Source organism: Talpa europaea (assembly GCF_964194135.1).
Source record: "Talpa europaea genome assembly, chromosome: 2".
Classification (NCBI taxonomy): Eukaryota; Metazoa; Chordata; class Mammalia; order Eulipotyphla; family Talpidae; genus Talpa; species Talpa europaea.
In genome coordinates this window covers 93,453,218-93,477,302 of record NC_140068.1, presented here as the reverse complement: position 1 = coordinate 93,477,302, position 24,085 = coordinate 93,453,218, and the positions used below count along the sequence as shown (strand labels likewise).

At 42.1% G+C, this 24,085-nt stretch overlaps 1 protein-coding gene across 1 annotated transcript; it reads left to right on the top strand.

Annotated features, from left to right (window-relative positions):
- Positions 1 to 2,254: 2,254 nt before the first annotated feature.
- On the top strand, positions 2,255 to 23,743 carry RNF8 (ring finger protein 8; the record flags this gene model as incomplete). The annotated part of the gene is made up of 7 exons (XM_084228148.1): positions 2,255 to 2,365; positions 8,291 to 8,419; positions 14,196 to 14,936; positions 17,459 to 17,521; positions 19,723 to 19,812; positions 21,617 to 21,724; positions 23,531 to 23,743. 7 exons carry the CDS (start codon positions 2,255 to 2,257, stop codon positions 23,741 to 23,743), a joined length of 1,455 nt encoding a protein of 484 aa, XP_084084274.1.
- Positions 23,744 to 24,085: the final 342 nt, after the last annotated feature.

The window sequence follows — 24,085 nt, the reverse complement described above, 5'->3', positions numbered from 1 at the left end:
GGTAATTCATGTTGATAGCATGTACCCTGCTATGATGTAATGTGAATGGCACTTTATTTTACCCTCTGTCATCTTCTTCCCCCAAACCTATAGCCCCAGTCTAATCGTGAAATAAAAATCAAACCCCAATTGAAGGACTTTACGTGTGTGTGTGCGTGCGTGTGTTTGTGTATTTTTTACATCATTGTTCGTTGTTAAATGTTTGCTTTCTCCCCCCGCCCAGGTGTATCCCCCATAGAATTTCCTTCACCAATGCACCCATGCACCATCACCACAGTCCCCTGTGCTCCTCCCTCCCTCCCTCTCATCCCTCTCTCTCCTCCTCCCCAATTGAAGGACTTTCTATAAAATATCTGGCTGGTAGTCCTCAAAACTGTCAAGGTCATCAAAAGCAAGGAAAATTTAAGAAACATTTCAAAGAGTGACCTAAGGAGACATGCCAATTACATGTTCGAATGGCCTCTAGAAGTACTTGCTGTTCTTGGGACAGAATGCTAAAATGGGGTGAAGGCACCAAAGGACACCTATCCAAAGTTTAAGGGAACATCTCTTTGTGCAGTTATGGTCTCATCAATTTTCTTGATCCCCTGTGAAGTCACAGGCTGAAATCCTTAATCTGATAGTGCCCCACAGAGGAAAGCTCTAGGCTGGAATTGCAATGATGCTTAAAAAATTAGTTTCTGGAAAAAGACCTGGATTGACATCATACACCACCATTTAATTTGTTACTTTGGGAAGATTATTAAACCTGTTTCTCAAAATCATCCCTAAAGTAGAAATTATAATGGTAGCTATCATCATCATTGTTTGAGAGGAGCAAATAAAGAATATAGGATGCTTGGCCTGCCACTTGGCACTTAGCTCTCAATAAATGCTAGCTATTTCCTATTGTACGTTGTATAATTTAGTTAGTATTTTTTTTTTCTAGTGAGAGAATTTGAGAAAAATTGTAGCCAGCTTACTGAAAAATCAAAAACAAGGGGACACTGAGTTATCAGAGGTACTCACTACGGGAAGCAGCTATCACCCTATACTGGAGAATCAAAAGAAAAGAGGTTTTTCTTTTTAAAAACAGTTTTGAGAATAATTTACATACCAAAAAGGCATCCATTGGAAGTGTATTATACGGCAACGATTTTTAAAGCAAATTTATAGTTGTGCAGTCATCACCACAATTCAGTTTTAGAACATTTCTATTACTTCCTGTAAAGGCAAGATAAGCACAGAGCAGGTTATCTATGATCCGGCAGATGGGTAAAGGCGAGTCTTGGAGCCCTCCGTGTCTTTCTCAGGCTTTTATTGAGCTTTACATGTAGTGTGGCAAACAGTACACTAGCAGGCAGGGGTAGGGGGTAGGGAGGCAGGAGGCCGATAGGCCTCCCAGCCCCAGTCAAGTCTTCGTTCTGGTCTTCTCTGGCCTTCTTTCTCCCCTTTTCTCTCCTGCCTCTTCTGCTTCTGCTTCTGTCAGTGACTATCTCTCAATACTCCTCCCATGGCCCACAGAAGTAAACAAGACAGTTTACAACAATGTAACAACCACAGGTGCCCCATCAAGCAGGGCAATCCTAATGGTGGGAAGGCAGAAAAGCCTGAAAATCCATTTTCCCTACACTTGCCAAAATTCTCTTAGGCCAAGTTACAATGCATCCCCGCTCCCACCACTAACCCCAGGTAAATGTTTTCTGCCTTTACACATTTGCCTATATATTACCTATATATATATTTATACACACACCTGGATTGGCATCATACTATATATATAGGCAAATATATATACACATATATATGATTCCGCTAAAAGGAAGTAGTGCAAATTTAGACTATGTAGGAACAGACTTAACAGATCTTAAAATGATCAAGTTTAAAGTTGTTTAAAAGTTGGTTATAATTTTAAGTAAGACAGACTATGTTGTTTGGGGCGACTAGGCAGGGACGGTGGTGCTAGGAAGCACGAGTAAAGTTCTCGCACAGCCGGCGAGGCCGGGGCGTCCCCAGCCCCACCAGGAGCTAAACTCCCCTTCACCTGCGCCTGACGGGGCCCGGGCTTCCTCTGCGCAGGCGCGGTGACTCCGGCCCGCGGAAGGGCGGGCAGGCTGGGCGCCGAGCCTGAGCGAAGGTTCGCATCGATCACGAGTGCGTAGCGATTGCTTCTGTCTGTTGTTTAGGTATGGCGCCCGCGAGGAAGCCAGGAGGCGGCGGGAACCAGGGTCGGGGTCTCGCTCTGCGTTGACTGCGACCCGGGGCCGAGTGGGCTATGGGGGAGCCGGGCTCCTTGCTCACCGGGGACCGCACCCGTGGCCGGAGCTGGTGTTTGCGGCGGGTGGGGATGGACGCCGAGTGGCTGCAGCTGGAGGATGGCGGCGAGGTGAGAGGGATGGGTCGGGGTCCTCCTGCGGCCAGGAAAGGGGGTTGGAGGGAGCAGCAGCCCCTGGGAAGTAGCGCGTAGGGGCGGGAGAGATGAATGGAACGGGGGAGGTGGGAGCAGGAGGGAAAAGGAGAGATGCGAAGGGTGGCCCTTGGGGGGCAGAGGGTTGGGTCTGGGCCGAGCGGTTGGTGGGGGGGTCTGAAGTGGGAGGTGTTGGGGCGGGGGGCATAGGGACCGCGTAGGAGTAAAGATGGCTCCTTTGAGAGAGGCCTAGGGCTCGGGGGCGAGCTGCTGCTGGAGTCCGGGGTTGAGACCGACCCGGGAAGAGGGGCGTTAGGGAGTGGGGGGCGTAGAGTTTGAGCCCAAGGTAGGGATTCGTGGTGGAGGAGGAGTCGGGGTTGGGAGGGGATTGGGGTGGCCCCTAGATCTCACCGAACCCAGCGGTTCCTGTCCGGGGCCTGGAACTGTGTAGCGGAGCTTAGAGGCAAGAATCGCCCTGAGTTTGACCGAGAACCAGGAAGGGCTTCCGAGAGCGTGAACTTTTTCAAGGTGTTTTTTTTTTTAAAAAAAAGATTGCCAGTTTTCGGTCATGACCCTTAAAACCCTCAAACTTTAATGTAACATGTTTCTTTTGGTAGAGGAGAATTGGTGCTTTGGATGGCCAATATTTATCCTGTGTCTCGGTACTGCTCTTCGGCATCCCATGAGGTGGGGGTTAGGAATTCAGAAATATAAGAGCCCCCTCCTCCAGAGGCTGCTTGTCGTGTTTGCTAATGCGGTCATAAATGCAAATTTTTAACTTTTTTTAAAAAGAGGAAAGGTGAGGCAAGGTTTCAGTTGAGGGCACTAGAACTGGGGTGCTGATTCTAGAGGGGTAAATGGAGAGAGTTAAAAGAGTCCTATCAGTTTGAGACGGTGAGCTGACAGGGGTCAGCTTGTGATGACGGATAACCATTTGGGTTTTGGAAATGATTTTTATGAAAGATGAATTAAAGAAGCCTTTTGACTCTTGTGTATGTTTAATTAGATTTTCTATAAACGATGTAGTCTCAATTCAGCTTCCCAGGTATTTACTGAGTACTTACCTTCTTTGGTATGCTACAGAGAATCAACGAGGTAACGTGTGTATTGCTCAGTGGGGAAAGAGAAATTTATAGAGTGAAAGAATCTGAGAACATCAGTGTAGACTCCATGATCAAATGCCAAGATATAGATTATTTCGTTCTATTAAATACAAAGGTGGTTTCTCAGGTCAGAGGAGGGATTTAGGTCAGCTGCTAGATCAAGTGTTACAAAGGCTTACTTCTGTGCTGTGATTTGAAGAACTCCAAGAGAACATTTGCCCCCCTAGTTTCTCCTCTGTCCAGGTATTAGTGCCTAAGAGTCCACAATGGGCATTTATTTTTCAGCTTGAGCATGGTCTTTCCCTACACTGTCATTTCCATACACATATACCTTTGGGAAGTTAACAAATGAAGACACTAGTTATATAGCTTATTTGGGGCTTTTGTAATTATTTAATCTGATCCCTGTGTATGTACTACATTCTCACATATAACCTTCTAAGCTGCTGAGTAGTTATGGGTTAGCTCATTCTTTCAGGTTCAATTGCTGTGGATCAATGTATTACTACTTCTGAACAGCTTGGTCGCCCTGTAAATCTGTTGGGGGGGCAGAGGGCAGAAAGAATTAAAGCACCTGGAGCAGGGGCAGGAGGAATATAAAGCACTCCTAGACTTATTTAAAACTAATGGCTACAAAAATAGATGACTGGATCAAGAAGATGTGGTACATATACACCATGGAATATTACTCAGCATTCAAAAAAGATAAACACGTGCAATTTGCAGCAACATGGATGGCGCTGGAAGGAATCATGCTCAGCGAAATAAACCAGAAAGAAAAAGAAAATTACCGGATGGTCTCACTCATAGCAGGAATCTAGAAAACTTAAATAAGGGACCAGGAAAATGAATAACTATAAGAAAGTGAAAATCAAAATCAACAAAAAACTATGAACCAGAGACACTTTTTGGGGGGTGGGGGGGCGGGAGGGGAGGGGTTGGGGTCAGAATGGGGGGGTTGCAATTGTATGGGGAATATAAAAATAAAATTTGAATTAATTAAAAAAATAAATAAATAAAACTAATGGTCAATTTTGTGTGAGGACACCTGTGCGGGGAGCAGCCACAGTAAATGGTAAAGACAGTGGGAAGACTGACTTGCTGGGAGGCTTGTGTGGAGGCGAGGTCAGTCAAGCCGTGCTGCCTGCAAGGTGGTTGTCTTAGGAAGTAGTTGGAGCATAGCCTGCAGTCAAAGTCAAGAGATGAAATGAAGTCTTACCTAGTGTAATGGTTCCCAAACTATAGCATGGACTGGTATGCACAAGATTTTAGGAAGTATACAGTCTTCCCACTCTTAGATTTCACAGATAAAACCAAGTGCTTCTCACTTCATTGAAGGGAATACGGTAGTAAGTTGCCAAAATGGGTGTCTTTAGAGTTCTTAAACCAATCCAAAGACTTTGGTGGATAGCAAATAGAGATTTTATGGCAAAGTAGCTAGCTCCCATACTCTGTGAGTATGTAGGCCTTTGGGAAAAACCATTGTATCTTTCTTTTTTCTTCTGTTGTATTTGAGTTTCATGAATTTTTCTGCTCTAAGAGGGTTGGGAGAGGAGAAAGGATGGTTCTTAAATATTTGCTGTTCTTCTGGGAAGCAGTAGGAGTCATACCCAGAAGGAAAAGGATAGTTTGAGCCAGAAAGGATAGTTTGATCATCTTAGAAGGACAAAATGATCTTGTAATGTTAATATGAGCAAAGGCTTGCAAAACTGTTGTAAATGGAAACAATCCCCAACACTGAGTTAGTTGGTGGTATTTTTGGCACTCAGTCCCCATGCAAAATTTAGTTTTAAATTATAAAGTGAGCAGGGATAGCCACGTAAGTTCGTTGCAGGCTCTACCATGGTGTAGGAGTAGCAGTAATACTTAGCTGAGTTCTGGGACTGGACAGTGAAGGGAAGGATGAAAAAAAGTATTTCCTTACTTTCCTTGATTCAGAGTTTATATGAAACTATTTGAGAAAAAGACACTCTTCTTCCTTTCCTGCTTTCCCCAGGCTACCCACATGGCAATCTGGCTTTCTTCCCTGAAGGATTAAAATGGAATATGAAGTGCTTTCTTTATTAGAAATAAAGCTTCCTAAATAGAAATTCTTACTAAATATGGATGGACAGACAAATGTTTAAACACTCCATTTTTGAAGGATATAAAATATAAAGTCAGAGGAACTTACATAATTAATGCAATTCTGGCAAACTGGTAAGGCTCTAAAAAACTTCAGATGCAAGGTTTTGGTGGAGGTGGCCTCCACAACATTTTAAAGGGGGAAAAGCCACACTGTAAGAGTTCCTCGCTGCTGCTCCATAGTTTCCAGTGGTAATAGCCCAGTTTCCAATGTCCCACCTAAAAAATGCCCATTCTGGAGTCTGGGAGGACTCATAAACAGGATCGCTCTTATTTTTCCATTCTTTCGTGAATACTTACTAAACTGTGCCATGTACAGAAGAACAGTGGTAGATACAATAGAAAAGTAAAACAAGCAAGATAATTTTGGATTATGATAAGTGTCAGCTAGTATCATGAGGAAATCAGGAGCATGGGGGAGCAGGCAGTGACTTTAGATAAGAGTAATCAGGGTAGGCCTCTGAGGATCTTAAATTTGAAAGATGAGAAGGAGCCCTTCAAAGATGTGAAAGAAGCATGTTCTAAGCAGAGGGGCGAGGTGAAAAGGACCCTCACCTAGCTAGGCTTAAGACTGTGGGGGAAAGTTTGGACCATTGGAGGATTTTAAGGAAAGTAGGGAAAGATTTTACATCTTTTCCAGTCTCGCTTTGAAGCTTGAGGTTTAGGGGAGGCTAATACAAGAGCAAAACACAGTGTGACTAGAGGAGGCCTGATTGTTTGGACCAAGATAGTGGCCATACAAATAGAGATTAATAGATTCAAACATCTGGATTATATTTAGTAGTATTTGCTGATGACTTGAACTTTGGGATGAAGGACAGTGAATGATCAAAGATGGCTCCCAGGTTATGGGCTAAGCAATTGATTGGATGTTCCTCATCTCAGTTACTGAGATGAGTTTGTGGGGAGGAATAGATTGGAGTGAGGAGAGTCATAGTATTCTTTAAGGGGCTGAGGAGGACAGGTGTGATTCTGAAAGATTTTCAAAAGGAGCAAGAAGGCAATTTTTAGAAAACAGACCATTTTACTTCATGTTTCCAAGTAAGATGTGGACTGGGTCACTAAAGAAGTGATTTGTGTACCAAGAAAAAAAAAGCAGGGAATTCTGGATCTGAATCACAAATGAGTTTATTGTCTTCTTATTATAACTCGACTGGTCCATTAAGACAGTATGGTAGATGTGAGTTGGGATTTCTTTGCAACATTTTTCAGAGGCTCTGTGCTGTTCATGTGGATGAGATAGAAAATATGTACTCTATGCAGAGACTTTCAGTTTAATTATGACTTGTGTACTCAGATTGTGTATTTAGAATGTTTTCTAGGCTATCCTGAGAGTTTTGCCTTTGGCTATATCCTGTTTCAATCTATTTATCTGTGTCTTGAACAGAAGGCATATCAATTTGTTGGATGATTCAAACCTTGAAGGGATATTGAGTATATCTGATGGCAGAATAAAAATTCACAAGCTCACATGATAGGCTGAACTAACCAGATAAAATTCAGTAGCCTCAATGTGAAGTCCTGCACTTGCATCCAGATTTACCAACTACTCAAGTATAGGACAGAAGAGACATGATTTAGCATAGCAATTCTTGGGGGCACAGGGTTAGACCACGAAATTTAATCATTCTTAAGCCTGGAGGATACATTGGCAGTGTGATAGATCTGCTTTGAAAGCTAATGCAATTTACATGCTCCAGTGATAATATCTAGAACTGGGAAAGTGAAACTTGCATTCGACTATGTAATAGAAATTAAGTTGATTTTTCTTAATATGCCATCCAGGAATAAAAATAAACCAGCAGTCTCTTTGCAGACCCATTTAGATGGCCGAGACTCAAGCTATGCCATGGGAGTTAGTGTGAAATAATTGGGAACATAGGGCAAATAGGAAAAGACTGCAGAACTTTAAAGCTGTCAGTGGAAGGGGATTGATGATTTTTTAATGGTGTTCATACAGAGCCTGGACCAGTGGATGGAATTTATAGGGCGAAAGATATCAAATCAGAGCCATTAAAGGGACTGTCTTGTATAGAGACTGCGGTTCTTGGTGATGTTTGAGACTACTTAATGGGGGGACAGGGGTGTAGAAAGAATTGCTCCATCTTGTGGGTATTGAACCAGAGATCTTTCACGGTCCTGTCAACTCTGACATTCGGTGACAGACTCTACTTAGCTGTTTCTTCCTGTTGTAACTTATTGCCTTTTTTCTTTTTTTAAAGATTTATTTATTTATGCATACAAGAACTGGGGTACAGACCAGAGATTTCGGAGGGGGGCGGTGAGAAGATTCACCAGAGTCAGAGTGGGAAACAGAACAGGAAGACTGACTGAAATACACTGCTGAGGGGAGCAGCGGGAAAGGCAGGAGAGGTCTGCTGCGCCATGTGGGTATCCCTGACCGGCCAGGATTGAACTCATGCTGCAGAGGATGCAGATAGCTTCACAGTGCTGTACTGAACCCCTTGAGTCACCAGGGAGGCCTAACTTCTTGCCTTTTTCTACCTAGTGGCTTCCATGCAGTTGAAGGAGGAGATAATCAACGAACTATTCGGATTTCACAGAAGTTTGGTTTCATAAATAGGGAGATGTGTACACTGCTGATTGGCAAGATTGTAAATGACCTCCTTTTTCATCACAGTGACTGACTGTATCTCTCATGTTGTTGTCTCCATAGGTGACTATAGGGCGAGGATTTGGTGTCACATATCAACTGGTATCAAAAATCTGCCCTCTGATGATTTCCCGAAATCACTGTGTTTTGAAGCAGAATGCTGAGGGCCAGTGGACAATTATGGACAACAAGGTATAGCCCACAGAAACCTAAAGACTTTTATTGAATTTTGTTGATTTTTTAAATTAAATTATTTTTATTGAGGTCATGTTGGTTTACAACACTGTAGATGATTTAGGGGTGTAGGTCTACATCTTTTCAGATGAATGTTATAATACTCCACCTACCACTGAAGCACCAGTAATCCTCCACCATAGTCAATAGGATAGGAATTTCTTAATCAGAGTAATTAAGCAAGAGAAAGACATAAAAGGAAATAGTTTTTCCATGGAATCGTGAGGGTTTTCTATGTATATTGTCATGTCATCTGCAAATAATGATAGTTTTATTTCTTTCCCAATTTGGATTCCTTTTGTATCTTTCTCTTTTATCTCATTGGAAGGCAGCTGATTTATGCGTGTTGATTTTTTTTCTAAAGATTTATTTATTTATGCCTACAAGAACTGGGATACAGGCAGGAGGTACAGGGGGTGAGAGTATTCACCAGAGACAGAGTGAGGAACAGAACAACCAGACTGACTGAAATACCCTGCTGAGGGGAGCAGCGGGCGAGTCAGGAGAGGTCTGCTGCGCCATGTGGGTAGCTCCCTGGCCAGCCGGGTATCTAACTCGTGCTGCAGTGACTGCGAATAGCTTCATAAGTTGTGTCTTAACCCCTTACGCCACCAGGGAGGCCCTGTTAATTTTTTATATTACATTGTCATGATTAATTAAGTCATTGATCATTTAATTCTACCTCTAACTTTTCTCCTCTCCCAAAAGTTTGAGGGGTGGTACTGAAGTTTCTACCCTTATTCTTAGGATGATTACACTGGCAACCGGCCCCTGACATATGGGTGCATTCCAAAAGTCACCTTATTAACTTAAAGACATAAACCTATTCTTTCTCTCTTTCTACTTAGGACATCTCAAGGGTGTGTTGTTTTGTCATTTTTTAAGAAGCTCTATGCTAGAAATAGGATGTAGATCAAATATTATACACACACACACATATCCATATCTTTTTTTTTTTATAGAGGCATGCTTTTATTTATTTATTTGTTTGTTTGTTTGTTTATACATGTACTGGGTACAGTCAGAAGCGCGGGAGGGTGAGAGAATTCACCAGAGCCAGAGCGGGGAGCAGAGCAGGCAGAAGGACCGAAGTACACTGCTGAGGGGAGCAGCGGGCGGCAGGAGAGGTCTGCGCGCCATGCGGGACCCTCCTCCGGTGGCCGGGGAGCAGCCGGGGATCGAACCGGCGCTGCAGAGGCCGCGGGCAGCTTCGCAACCCTGCGCTCAACCGCTGCGCCACCGGGGAAGCCCCACATATCCATATCTTGTTATAATTCACAATATCACAGGTATCTTACAGGCCTGCCCAACAACCTCATTTTGCAGACATGAAACTGCTAGATTTAAGCAGCTGGAGAAAATACCTTCCTCCTCTAGGATTAAGTTGAACTGGCACTGTGTTGAAGGAGAGGGTACAAATGCTAAGTAAATTGGTTTAGCGCTCAGCGAGGCATTATGAGCAGAATAGAAATTGGCACTGAAAAAGGAACCTTAGAAATGATCTGGTTTAACCCCTTCTGGGAACAGATGAATCTGAGACCCAGAGAGATAAGAGGTCTTGCCTTAGGCCTCTTGCATAACTGACTGAGTGAATGATCCCTGACTCAACTCACATAAGGCTCCCTACTATGCCGTTTTCAGAAACCAGTGAAGGACAACAAACAATCTGCTAACTGACTACATAATTTAAAAATATGATTAATTGTGTCTATTTAAGATAATAACTGTTAATATCCTCAAGCCCCTGCAATAGCTTATATCAAAACACCTTAGGAAAAGTTGTTTTCCTCTTCTAAATTGGCTATCTGAGAAAGAGGGTTGCAGTATTACAGACATGAGTCCTTGTTGCTTCTTTCCTTGATCATGTGCAGTATTTCTATGCTAGAAATAGGATGTAGAGGGGCCTCCCCTGGTGGCGCAGCGGTTGAGCGCTGGGCTGCGAGGCTGCCTGCAGCCTCTGTAGCGCCGGTTCATTCCCTTGCCGCCGGCGAGGGTCCCACCAAAAAAAAAAAAAATAGGATGTAGATCTTATTATATATATATTATATACATATCTTATTATAATTCACAGTATCACAGCTATCTTACAGGCTGGCCCACCAAACTCATTTTTTTGTTTTAAAGATTTATTTATTTATGTATACAAAAACTGGGGTATAGGCCAGAGGTGTGAAGGGTGAGAGGATTCACCAAAAACAGAGTGGGGAACAGAGCAGGCAGATGACTGAAACACTGCTGAGGGGAGCAGTGGGTGAGTCAGGAGGGGTCTGCTGTGCCATGTGGGTAGCTTCCTGGCCGGGGATGGAACTCATGCTGCAGAGGCTACGGACAGCTTCATAGGTTGCGTCTTAACCCCTTGCGCCACCAAGGAGGCCCCCCACCAAACTCATTTTGAAAGCTTGGAAAGTTGACTGAGTTTAGTGTTCCTTGACTCTGTCAACCTCAAGGACAACCTGTGCCAACAAAAGATAGGATTGTTCTTCTGGATGTTCACCAGCTTTTGGTTTGTACCCTTCTAGGGCCATTGTTACCATAAGACTCTTCTCTTGCGTCTCAGACATATAATAGAGAGAGGAAAGGTAGACTCCTGGTTTTTCCTACTCTTTTCTATACAATTAGTTTAAACCTCTTAGCTTTAAGTCCGTTTGTGAGGCAAGTGCTTTTTGAGAGAAGCTGTGACTGGAGTGTTTTGATGAAGCAACTGTTCTCAGAGGTAAAAAGCACCCTTATCTTCCTTTTTCTTTTTTTTTCCCTTAAAAATGCTGCTATTCTTTCTGTCATGATGCCTTGGCAATCCTTCTAATGAAGGGTTTAAATCTCAAATACAGGGTATTTCTGTTAGGGTCATACTTTATGTCATTTGCCAAGACTTTTCAATAGGTAGATATTTCTAATAATTCAAGACTCAGAATTACATTCTTTCTTCATAAAAAGGTCTCTCATATGCTGGAATGGCCAGAAGCTGAAAGCTTAAGTAAGTACAGATATAAAAATTACAAATAGGGCCTCCCCGGTGGCGCAGCGGTAGAGCGCTGGGTTGCGAAGCTGCCCGCGGCCTCTACGGCGCTGGTTCAATCCCCGGCTGCTCCCTGGCCACCGGAGGAGGGTCCCACATGGCGCGCAGACCTCTCCTGCCGCCCGCTGCTCCCCTCAGCAGTGTACTTCGGTCCTTCTGCCTGCTCTGCTCCCCGCTCTGGCTCTGGTGAATTCTCTCACCCTCCCGTGCTTCTGACTGTACCCAGTGCATGTATAAACAAAACAAACAAACAAACAAATAAATAAATAACATGCCTCTAAAAAAAAAAATTACAAATAAATCAATTTGGTTTAAAATTGGCTTAAAAGAAAAGCCAAAGTCAACCTTGATGGACTGCTAACTCTGCACACAAAATCTGGTGGTTGTGGATGTGTAGATTTCAGTTAATTGAGAAGATTTTCAGATAGTCGGTCCTAGGTATTGATATACAACTCTGTCAAAAAATCATTTGTTTCCAAGTCACAATGTAAAATGCCTTGGGGCATTTCCTCACCTCCTTTCCTAGAGAATCTGGCCTATTTTCTGAGCCTTTACCATTCCTCCCCATCATGTTACTGTTCACTTGCTACCTGAGTTACATTCTGTGCAATCTTGCTGCTTGTGACTCTTCAGTTCTTCTGGCAGCTAGAGTGGTGCTTCTCAACTATTATTTCCAATTTTTGCCCTTACCTGGGGTACTTTTTAAAAAGAATGACAGTATCACATTAAGCTTAAGAATTCTGTTCATCAGAAGACACCATTAAGAGTGAAAGGCCAGATCAGACTGGAAGATATTTACTCCACATAATGGATGAAGGACTTATACATGTATGTATACAGAACTCCAAAGCAGCAAGAAAGTGATAACCCAGTTTTAAAAGTGGGCAAGAGCCAGGCACTTCACAAAATTAAATATTAAATCCACATTTTAAATTTTCATGAAAAGTGGTTCAACCTCATTAATGATCAGGGAAATGCAAATTAAAACCATGATGGAATACCTCTATACAACACTGAGAGTGGCTAAAATTTACATACTGACAATGCCAGGTATTAGCATGGATATGGAACAAATTGTCTTGCTGGAAGTATGAATTGGTACAACTCCTTTGAAAAAGTATTTGACATTATTTATTAAAGTTGCACATATTTATACATTATGACAACATTTTCACTCCCAAATGTCTATTTACATAGAATGGATAAATAAACTGTGGAAACGTATACTATATTTAATTTGAATGAACTACAGCTATATTTAACACCAAGGATAAATCTCACAAACAAAATATTGAGTGAAATAAAACATTTTATGATGCAATTTATATACTGTTAAAAACCAGGCAAACTAATGTGTGATGTTAAGCCAGGCTAGTATTCACTTCAGTGACTTGAAGAAGATAACAAGGGTTTTTCTGGGATGTTAATGTAGGGTTTTTAAAAACCTCATGGTCTTGCAGTGAGATGTTCACTTTGTGATTATTTGTTTAGTTGTGTACTTACAATTTGCACACTTTTAATGTTTTTATATTATATTTTAGTAAAGAATTAAAATACTGACTGATACACACCCTTAGAACTGTTAAAGCGATACCAAGTGCTGGTGAACGGGTATAGTGACTGGAATTGTTGAACATCGCAAATGAGCCTACAAACTGGTACCACCGCTTTGAAAAGAAGTTTGACAGTTTCTTACAGTTAAATATACTTACCCATCAATCCTGTTTCTAGATTATTTACCCCAAAGTAATGAAAGCCTGTGTTCTCACAGAAACTTGTATGTGAATGCTTTTATGTTTCTATATACATACAACGTTATGTGACATGTTTGTAGTGATTTCATAATCACCAAAACCAATTAGGGAATGGACTAACAAACTGGTACATTCATACTCTGTAATACAATTCAGCAATTAAAGTACCGAATTACTGTTCATGCAAAAAAGTGAACAAATCTTGAAGTCAATGTGCTAAGTGAAAGAAACCAGATTCAAGGGTATTAGTATTCCATTTTATACAGCATTCTGGAAAGGGTCAGAGAACAGATGGCTTGTTGCCTGGGAATGGGGGAAAGGTTGACTGCCAAGGGGCACTGTGTCTTGATACAGTGACCCACTGTATGGGTTTGTATGTAAACCTGACTTTAAAAATCCTGATGCCTATTCACCATCTCAGCTTGAGGGTGACTTGGACACTGCTTTTGGTTTTAAACATTTCCAGGTGATTTCACTGTACAGTCAGGGTTGTGAACCACTGAGCTACATAAATCATCTGGAAAACTCCAGGACAACATTGCCTTTGGGCTCTGGGTTTACACCATCCTCAACAACTGATTAGAAACTCTGGACAGAGATTGAGCATCAGGTGATGCAACTAATGTATAAGGGGTGCAGATAACCCCACCTTTCCCCTATTGATAACTAAGACATCGACTGGCCCGCTTTTTTTAATTATCACTTTGCTGCCACTGACATTCAAATTGGTGATTATGAAAACCAGTGCAAAGAAAAACTTGAACAGGGTTTGATTTATTTAAACCACGGTATTTGAGATCATACACCGTTTGTAAAGATGACAGTTTATGAAATTTTCTTTTCTGCTTTTTTCTCAAGGGTTTTCCTTCTGAAAAGGCAGAAGGTGTTATAGTGGCAGGAGAGAAGTTCCGTTAAGAGGAGGAAAGTCATGAAACTGATTTTGTCTTTCTATCCCTTTCCCCAGAGTCTGAATGGTGTTTGGCTGAACAGAGAACGTCTAGAACCTTTAAAGGTCTATTCTATCCATAAGGGAGACCATATCCAGCTTGGGGTGCCCCTGGAAAATAAGGAGGAAGCAGAGTATGAATATGATGTTACTGAAGAAGACTGGGAAAGGATGTATCCTTGTCTTGCCCCAAAGTATAACCAGACAATGGGAAAAAATAAAGGCTTGCGAACTAAAAGGAAATTTAATTTGGATGAATTAGAAGGTCCTGGAGCTGAAGGCCCCTCAAATTTGAAATCCATAATGAGTAAAGTGTCTTGTGAACCTGGTCAACCAGCAAAGTTACATGGGAAAAGTGAAGTGGCCAGTCAACCCTCTGAATATTTGGATCCTAAGTTGACTTCTCTTGAGCCAAGTGAGAAGACCACAGGGCCTCATACTTACCCTGGCCCCACGAAAGTTATAGAGCATCTTCATAAGAAGCAGAAAGCCTCAAACCCTTCAGCATCTCATAGCAGGTTAGAGCAGTTTAAGGTCACCATGTCCAGGATGTGGAGGCTGAAAACACAGATGCAGGAAAAACAGGTAGCTGTTCTGAATGTGAAAAAGCACACCCAAAAAGGAAACTCAAAGAAAATTGTGAAAATGGAGCAGGAGCTGCAGGACTTACAGTCCCAGCTGTGTGCAGAGCAGGCCCGACAGCAAGCCAGAGTGGAGCAACTGGAGAAGACTTTCCAGGAAGAGGAACAGCATCTTCAGGTACCACACAGGAGGGAGGGATGAGTGCCCCTCAGGAAGGCCCCCGGGGAGCTTCTGGCCAGAGCTCTTTGTTTTTTGGGTCAGGGATCAGATGCAGAGCACAAGAGACAGGATGTGGAATGGGAACAGAAAACTTTGAGATAAGGAGCTTGAGTAAAGGGTCAGGGCTTAAGATGAGGATCAGATTAAGAGCTGGAGTTGGGGTGTTAAGATTTGGGGCAAGGTGACTGGCAGAACTAGCAAGGATGTAACTGATCTCAGGATATAAAACTGAGGTTCCTCAGAATTGGGTTCAAATCAGAGAGAGGTTGGTTGAAGGTCAGAATGCCACAAACTCCAATTTGTGGCATTCCAGTTAAACCAATAGTGGTCTGTGTGGTCAAAGCTAAGTCAGGTAAGCTGGCTACTGTGCTCTTATTGTACCTGCATCTTGTTAGCTATGATGAGTAGTTAACTTTGTAGCTAACCTCGGAAGTGAGATGCTAAGAGCAGAAATATTTTTGTTTTTATTCTGAGCATCCAGCATGAGAGGGGACAGGTATACTATAACTCAATTGTTGGATTGAATGATAAGCCCCCTTCCATAGTGCCTTTAGCAAGGAGAGATGATGACAGTCTTAGCTGTGGGTAGGTAAGACTAATTATGTCCCCATCCCCAAGACATTTGCTTAGATGACAAACTCTTCTTGCCCAGAGTTTTTAGACTAGAGCTGATCCTGATCCCTGCTCAAAATGTCAGTTCCCATCTGATAAGACCCACATGTTTTACTCCCACCAACTTGTTCAAGTGTTGTTGAATGTCAAGAATTCCCCATTGTTGACTTAGAACTAAGAAGAACCAATCAAGATTGAAGTGAAGAAGCATTTATCTTTTGTTTACTTTGCTCAGTGCAAGGAACACCAGTAGTGTTGGCTTATTTCTTAACAATTCAAAAATAATTCCATTCTATTCTTTGCCATCCCTTTGAACTGTAAAGGCCATGGATTAAATAGGTCTTTCTAAGGGTATCTACTGCTTGCTCATGCCTCCCTTTTGTCTCCTTTATCTAACATGGACTAGTGCTTGAAGTTAATAGAGGGAGGCTTATATCTACTTATTTAGTGTATGACACCTTCGCCAGAGCAGAGCTCTTTAAAGTCTAATGTGTTCAGGAAAAATAATTATTGTTAATTAATGTTTGTTAATAATTAATATATCAATTAGCAATAGTTATTGTTAATTAATATGGTTAATGATTAATATTGTTAATTAATATCTTAATACGCTTCAAGATATAGCTATAAAATCTTTCCATACTAAAATGGTAAAGAAGGGCAGCAAAAGACTGATTTAGAGAATTTCTCCAGATATAAGAGGGTCATAGATAATGTAGTCCTTTGTTTATTGGTTATATTTCCCCCCTGCCACCAAATTCTGTAGATTTGCCCTACTCCTACTGCTTCTTCAGAAGCGCACTCAACCGATGCTGTTTTACTGCTTCACACAGAAATTTTTTTTTGGAACCCCCAAGTTGCCTGGCTCTGTACTTGGGGTTTGGGTGGTTATAAAGACACTTAACACTAGAGAAACCAAACAGGAGCAGGCAAAGACAGACTTTGAAACCAACCTTTGCAAACCATAGATCTGAAGCATCCAGAAAGAGGAGGGAGAGGGAGAAGGCCAGGGGAGAAATCAACAGGAGAGGAGATTATGTGGAGGACTGTGGGTGCTTTGGTGATGTGAAAACCTCGGGTGAAGTCCTGCATTGTGAAAAAACAAAGAAGGATGTAAAATAATGGCACATCATTAAAAAAAAAAAAAGACAATGAGTTTTTCCATTAAGGAAGTATATCTTCTTGAGGAGAAAGTACATATGTCTGAAGTAATCAGAGCAGTTTTAAATTGATATTCAAGTTAGGGGATAATTTCAAGTCGGTGTATTAAATGGTAGGTAATTCTTAAAAGGAAGGAGGACAGGCCCAAAAATTTTTGTAGAAGGTGCTGGACATAGGATAATGGTGATATGGAGGATATCTCCATCAGACAGGGAGGGAGGAGGAGAGGTTTATGGGCTAAAAGTGGTAAAAAAAAAAAAAAAAAAAAAAAACCAGAAGAGATCGGTGGCCAGATTAGAGGGAGGAAACCTGCTTTGGAGCTCCACCAACCTGGGAGATTATAACTGAGTTTAGAGATTTGTTGGATCAGAAGCTCTCAATTTGCATCCTTTTGAGTCTCATGGCATTAGCCAGCGAAAGAGACTTGGAATATTAGCCCAGAGTTTCCCTCGAACCACCTCGGTGGTAGCTTGAAGGTGACAGCCCTGAAGTGGCAGTATTTGGGCAGTTAATTCTGCTCAGATCCCTGACTGCCAACAGCTTGAAGTGAAACGGGAGATTTTCCATCTGCTAGCCCCCTGTTGTTTCCAGATGCTCCTGCTAGCCTGTCTGCTCTGCTTGTTGCTGGATTTTGCTCCTTCCCTCCCCGCCCTCCTCTTCTCCCCCTCCCTGCAGGGAAACCTTCCATTTTGTTTTTGGCTTTTTAGGATTTGGAGAAAGAGCAAGGAGAAGAGGACCTGAAGCAACAGCTGGCTCAGGCTCTGCAGGAGGTAACTTATCTCTTGCCACTGTACCGAAATTATTGTGGGCTGCGGAGTGGGGAGGGGCAGCCAGGCTTCTTGTGGCCACTGGCTGCCTCTGCAGCTTAGTCCACACCTCTGTGGCATCTCCAGTCTGTAGACAGAGCAGGTGGCAGCTGCTAACACCATCAGGTTGGAGATTTGGAGCCTCACAGACATGCCAGACCTCAGCATGAAAACTTACATCTTCATCTGAGCAGACGTTGCTCTGGTGAAGATGGAATGGAGCCTGTAGCAGTTAGGAGCTTCTCCCGGGAAGTGGATGCACTTCCAGAAAGGTGAGGACAGCAGAGAGGAATTTCAACCTATGATATGGCCACCAGGGCCTTCATGGGCTTCCGTGACCTCAGCAATGTTTCCTCAGCTAAAGCCATATAGAAATCACTCAGGAATGTTCCATATAAGTAGTTTAGGTCAGATGGAGAATGTGCAATTTAACGGCAAAATGTGGAAGTTTTCTGGGAGTGCAAGAATAAAACTCTTCTACAAGATCGCCTATAATTTATTTAATTTGATTACTTGCTCATCTGATTGTTTTTTTATAAGTGCTTTGGCATCTTTTTAAAACCTCCTTTGTCTTCTCTCCTGTATGTAATATGATTAGTAGTTTGATGCAAGTTTAGTCAGAAGGTTACTGGGGTGATAAAAATCTTGAGAAAAGTGAACAGTCACATTAAAATTTGTTCATGAGAATTTATCTTTAAGTTCTTTTATTACATATTTTTCTCCCAATCTTCTTGCAATGCTAACTGTCAAGTATTATAAGCTTGGGTGGGAGGGTACTTAACCTCAGTTTCTTTGAGGAAACACAAACACCCTTGAAAACCCAGTTAGGTGAAAATTAATTCAGTCTTTTTGGAATTTTATTTTCTAAGCTTGTTTATTTTCTAGGGAGGGTGGGTAGATGTATTTTCCATTCAGAGCATTTTTAAATTAATATTCAGATATTGTTTTGAAACTGAGTGGAAAAGAATAAGGTTCTGCTACATGGGAATCCTGGGGGTATCATTGAATGCCCTGCACCTGCGTCTCATGCCCCTTTCTTCACATAGTCATTAGCATGGGTACTTGGCCACTCTCCATTTATTGAAACAAGATACTTTCAGGTCATATTCTAGAATGGCATTCCTGGAAAATGTACCGCTTTCAGCCATAATAGTGCTGGGTTTGGGGCCTACTCCAGTGGTCCCACTGGCATTATTCTATTTACCAGGCTGCTATAAGAGCTTGCATTTATGTAGAGCTTAAAAAGACGTTTCTGAATACTTTCATATTCATTATTTTATTTTCTTGTCAAATATGACACCTGTTTTCTCATTTTACAGGTGAGGAAATCAGGGCACACACACACTAAGTAGCGGTCAAAATGAATACCCAGACCTTCGGATATAACTTCTTTTTGGGAGCCCACGCATTTTAAAATTTGTTTCTCGAGTAATAGCTTTTCAAAAATACTTACCTTCACTCCACTTTCCTTAAAAAAGGATTTGAAGTGAGATTTAAAGTATAAGCTGGACTTAAGCATGAGGTAGCTCAGAATTATGTTTCACTGAAGTAGAACCTCTAGACATTTGCTCTGAGCAGTCACAATGAGCGAGCTGTTAACTCTTGGGTGTGCCAGCTTCCAGAAGACAGGCAGGCTTCAGGCAACATTGCCTCATGAACAAGTAGTATGTGATTTGCAGAATAAATAGGTTAAAGGTCCTTTGTATTTTAATGAAAATGATTGTCTAGTTTTCCTGAACCCCCTTTCTCCCCAATAATTTCTTAAAAACTGCTCCCAGTGCTGAGTAGCCTTGAACTTTAAGTTACTAGCTCTTGAACATTGGTTCCCAGTCACTTGGGTGGCTTTTAAAAATGCACATTCCTGGGCCCCCTGCCAAACCTACAGAATCAGACTCTGAAAGGCAGCGTTCTTCAGTTGCTTTGGATGGCCACGGAGCTTAAGTTAGTTCCAGAGGGATTAATGGATTTGGTGGCCTTCCTCCTTATCTGCCCCCTTCCCTGAAAAAAAGCGGCAGGTGAGGGGATGGCATTATTTTGAAACTTCCAGTGCATCAATCCCTTGAACTGAAGCCCTTGACAGAGGGAAGATGCAGGCTGTGTGTAGCTGAAAGGAAGGAGATGTAGTATAGCTCATCTTGAGTACCTGTCTGTTACGTTTCTTACAGCATCGTGCTCTAATGGAAGAACTAAATCGTAGCAAGAAGGACTTTGAAGCAATCATTCAAGCCAAAAACAAAGAATTGGAGCAGACCAAGGTACTAGAGAAAGATAAATGTTTAGAATTTGGTTAGAATTTGACTCAGCGTTTTCCATAGTGCAAGGGTTGCTTTGGTAAATGAAGAGAGAAATTAAGGCTATTTTCAGCCTCAGGGGAAACAATTTGTAAAATTAGTCAGGCCTATGGCAGGTTTTGCCTATAAGATGGCATCTATTCCTCCCCTCAGTAGTGAAATTCTAGGAATCAAGCACTCACACCCTGCAGTCTCGTCCTCTAGACTATGCTTTGTCTTTTCTCCTTTATGTGCTGTGACTGGTTGTCTGTGATAGATGCTCCTTCAGAGGTTATGGAGTGGTGGAGTCAAAGAAACTACCACATCTTTTTAAACACAGAGATTCATACATTTTCAGGGAATTTGACTATTTAGAAATGGGCCCAGACCCTCTTCCCTACCCTGAGCAATCTGACTTTGATTAAAAGAGAAAATAAAAGGGCCTCTCTGGTGGTGCAGGGGGTTAAGATGCAGCACTGCGAAGCTATCTGCAGCCACCACAGCATGAGTTTAATCCCTGACCAGGGAGCAACCTACATGGCGCAGCAGACCTCTCCTGTCTCGCCTGCTGCTCCTCTCAGCAGAGTTTTTCGGTTGATCTGCCTGTTCTGTTCCCCGTTCTGTCTCTGGTGAATCCTCTCACCCCCCACACCTCTGGCCTGTACCCCAGTTCTTGTATGCATAAATAAATAAATCTTTTTTTAAAAAGAGAGAGAGGGCCTCCCCGGTGGCGCAGCGGATTGAGCGCAGCACCGTGAAGCTGTCCGCAGCCTCTAGAGCGCTGGTTCAATTCCCGGCCGGCCAGGGAGATTCCCACATGGCGAGGCAGACCTCTTCTGTCTTGCCCACTGCTCCTCTCAGCAGTGTACTTTGGTCCTTCTGTCTGTTCTGCTCCCTGCCCTGTCTCTGGTGAATTCTCTCACCCTCCTGCACGTCTGGCCTGTACCCCAGTGCTTGTATAAATAAATAAATCTTTAAAAATAAATAAAGAGAGAGAGAAAAGAAAAATGAGTCATCCACTCAAATGTACCTTAAATGACTTTGCTCTCCCTATCAGGGACTCCTGATGATTTCAGTTTAGGGGATGAGGTGCTAACTTCAATCAATGTCTGCTTTAACAGAGCACTCCTAAAGTCCTCCCTAAAAAGTATGTTCATAAGCTGTCTGACCTCCTGGGGAAAGCACAGATAATTGCACTGCAGACCTTGTAGAAGTGAGTAGTAGCAGGCTTCATAGTTTGGAGCCTGAAGGTACTTCAAGAGGCTCCCGCCACCTGGGAATAGAGGCATTATCCTTATTTTATAGAAGAAGCAGGTGCAAAGAACACAAGGGACCTTCTAAACTAATTCTATTCCCATCTCTCTGGGCCATTCTTCATGTCTTTTTTTGTTCACTGAGTTCTTGGTTGCTTGAGATGCTTTTCTCTCACCTCTGAACTATAGGTAGCTACAGAGGATGCGTAATGCCTGTTTACTGTGTGTGGTTGGTAGCGCTATAGTGTGCCATCTTCAGTTTTTCACATTTATTTAATTTGGGGAGGAGGCAGAAATATACTGCAAATACTGAAAAAGTGAGGAGAGAAAGGAAGACAGTATCATGTATTAGAAAGAAGCTCTGAGAAACAGTAACCCTTGGGAAAAGTGTCTTATTCTTGTGTTGCTGCGGCAGGATGAATTTTTAATTTCGACTCCTTCTGTAACCTACTCCAGACAATTAACCCTGTTCCCTGTCCTGTTTTGCATTCTTGTTGGTTCTCCCAAATGACAGGTGGGGTTGTGTATCTTTGCAGGAAGAGAAAAACAAAGTGCAAGCACAGAAGGAAGAAGTTCTTAGCCATGTGAATGACGTCCTGGAGAATGAGCTCCAGTGTATTATTTGCTCAGAATACTTCATCGAGGTAATTATGAGTAATGGCTCCCACCTTCTAGCTCTGCCAATTCTGAGTGGAACCTGTGCTGCCTGGACTGCCTCAGCTGGAGGCAAATAGGAGATATTCCTTCCAGGGACTTCCTGTAGCTATTTAACATCTCAGTGACCTCTGGAGATGGCCATTTCTCTTTTTCCATAGTTTTCTTTCCCTTTACAGTCCTTTTTTAAAATCTCATTTGTTCTTAAGTATGTATGGTATAATTAACATTTTTAGTACAATAATGCCTGTTGCTTGTTGGGGGGAAACAGAGTCACATAGCATTAGATTTTTGAAGTATCAGAATAAAACTGCTCAGTAAAACTCTTCCTCTACTCAGAATGTGGGGTGATGTAGCCTTGAGCATGGTGAGAAATGTTACTGATGTGTGGTCACTTTGGAAATCCAGTGGGCAAATGAACATAGTTTAGGGGTTCTGAGGTTTCTTATGGAAATGAAACATCTCCCCTCTGTTGCAATTTATCATTCTGTGATATTTGTGCAGAAACTCTTTGTTTTTCACATTTTCTACCATTTGTAACCACTTCATCTTACATCATAAGTGTTAACTCAAGTGGTTCAATGGCAGTGCTTTTCAGCTCCCTTTAAAAAGGAAGACGCATGCATACATTCTTCCCCTTTTTCTGGATGGTCTTTCAGGAGGATTCTACCAAGGGATGGTGAAGAAAGGGAGACTGAGCTGGGTGATGAGTTAACCGACCTGGAGCATCTGCACGGAGGTTTAAGAGACAAACAGCTTGCCCTGTCTTTTGTTTACAGCATACTGCCTGACCTTTTCTACTGGTCACCTCTCAAAGTCATTGTTGGAAAGGTTTCATTTTCATCAAACAGGATTTTAGTCCTGTTTAAGAGAATTTATCTCACACAGTAAACAGAGTGTCTCCTATTTAATTCTCTGGGCTTACCTTGGCATTTGAAAAATACATAATTTCTGTGTGTGTGTGTGTGTGTGTGTTTTTTTTTTTACTGCTATCCTAAAAAACAGGAATAAAGACTTAAGGCTCAGAAAATGCTATATCTTAGTAGATGCACATAAAGAAAAGTAACAAAGAGAATGGTTTATATTCTTGGGCATGAAAAGGACCCTGACAGAATCTGACCTTTGGAATTACTCAAGGGAGCTCCTCAAATACACACTTCCTTCTGCTTTCTTTTTTCTCATAGGCTTATTTACTTCGGGTTTCCAGCACTGTCAGTGAACCAGCTGCATTTTTTCTATTTCTTTAGTTCCTTTTTCCATGGCCTAAATTATCTTCTATGTTTGCTTTTTTTAGTTTCTTTTGAGTAGAGCAGATTGATTTTTTTACCATTTTGTATACTGAATATTTTGCACATGCTCCCCTTTGTATCTGAAAATTAGGGTTCTAATTTACTGTTAGCAAGACATAAATTGGTTTTTCATAAGAGAATTAGTGATTTTTTTTTTATACTAAAAGTTCACACATTTGTCCTATTTGTGTCCAGTGGCGTTGTTTGCAGGATATCTAATCCATGTTCATGGTGTAGTTCTGAGTTGGTAGAATAAAGCAGAAAAATCAGCCTACCCGGGGCCTGAACCATAAACTCAACTTTGAAAAAGAAAATTAATTATCTAACATGAATCTTAAAAATTTCCATCCACAAGAATGATTCCAATACTTTGTAAAACCTCCAGATGGGATGATAATTAACTTTCTATTTGGCCTTGGGAGTTACCTCTTGTCTTAGCTTCGAGATCACGATCACCCTGAAGAGTAGCCGTGAGTTCTGATATGTGTGTTCACATTCCCATTGTAGGCTGTCACCTTGAACTGTGCCCACAGTTTCTGCTCCTACTGTATCAACGAGTGGATGAAGCGGAAGATAGAATGCCCCATTTGTCGGAAGGACATCAAGTCCAAAACCCACTCTCTGGTTCTGGACAATTGCATCAGTAAGATGGTAGATAACCTGAGCTCGGAAGTAAAAGAACGAAGAATTGTTCTCATTAGGGAACGAAAAGGTGAGTAGGTGTGAACAAGAAGGTGTATCCCCCCTCAAAACACTTTGAACTTCGGCAGATTTTTGCAGTTAGGGAAGAGTCAAATGATTTTCAAGCTAAGAAAGAGACAGAAGGGAGGAAATAAAGAGTAATGAATGTGTGAAAAAGCTTTCAGGTAGATTCTACTTGGCTATTTGAGCAGCATGGAAGGGGGGGCATTTAAACGTCTGTGTCCTCGTTGGGGGTTGGGAGTGAGATATGATTAGGAAACATGGTCAGACAGTTTGCTGTACTCGTCTCTAGATGGGGCTGTTGTTCAAGACACTTTAGATGCTAACCTGGTGTTGCAAAAACCTTGGGTTAGGTATATA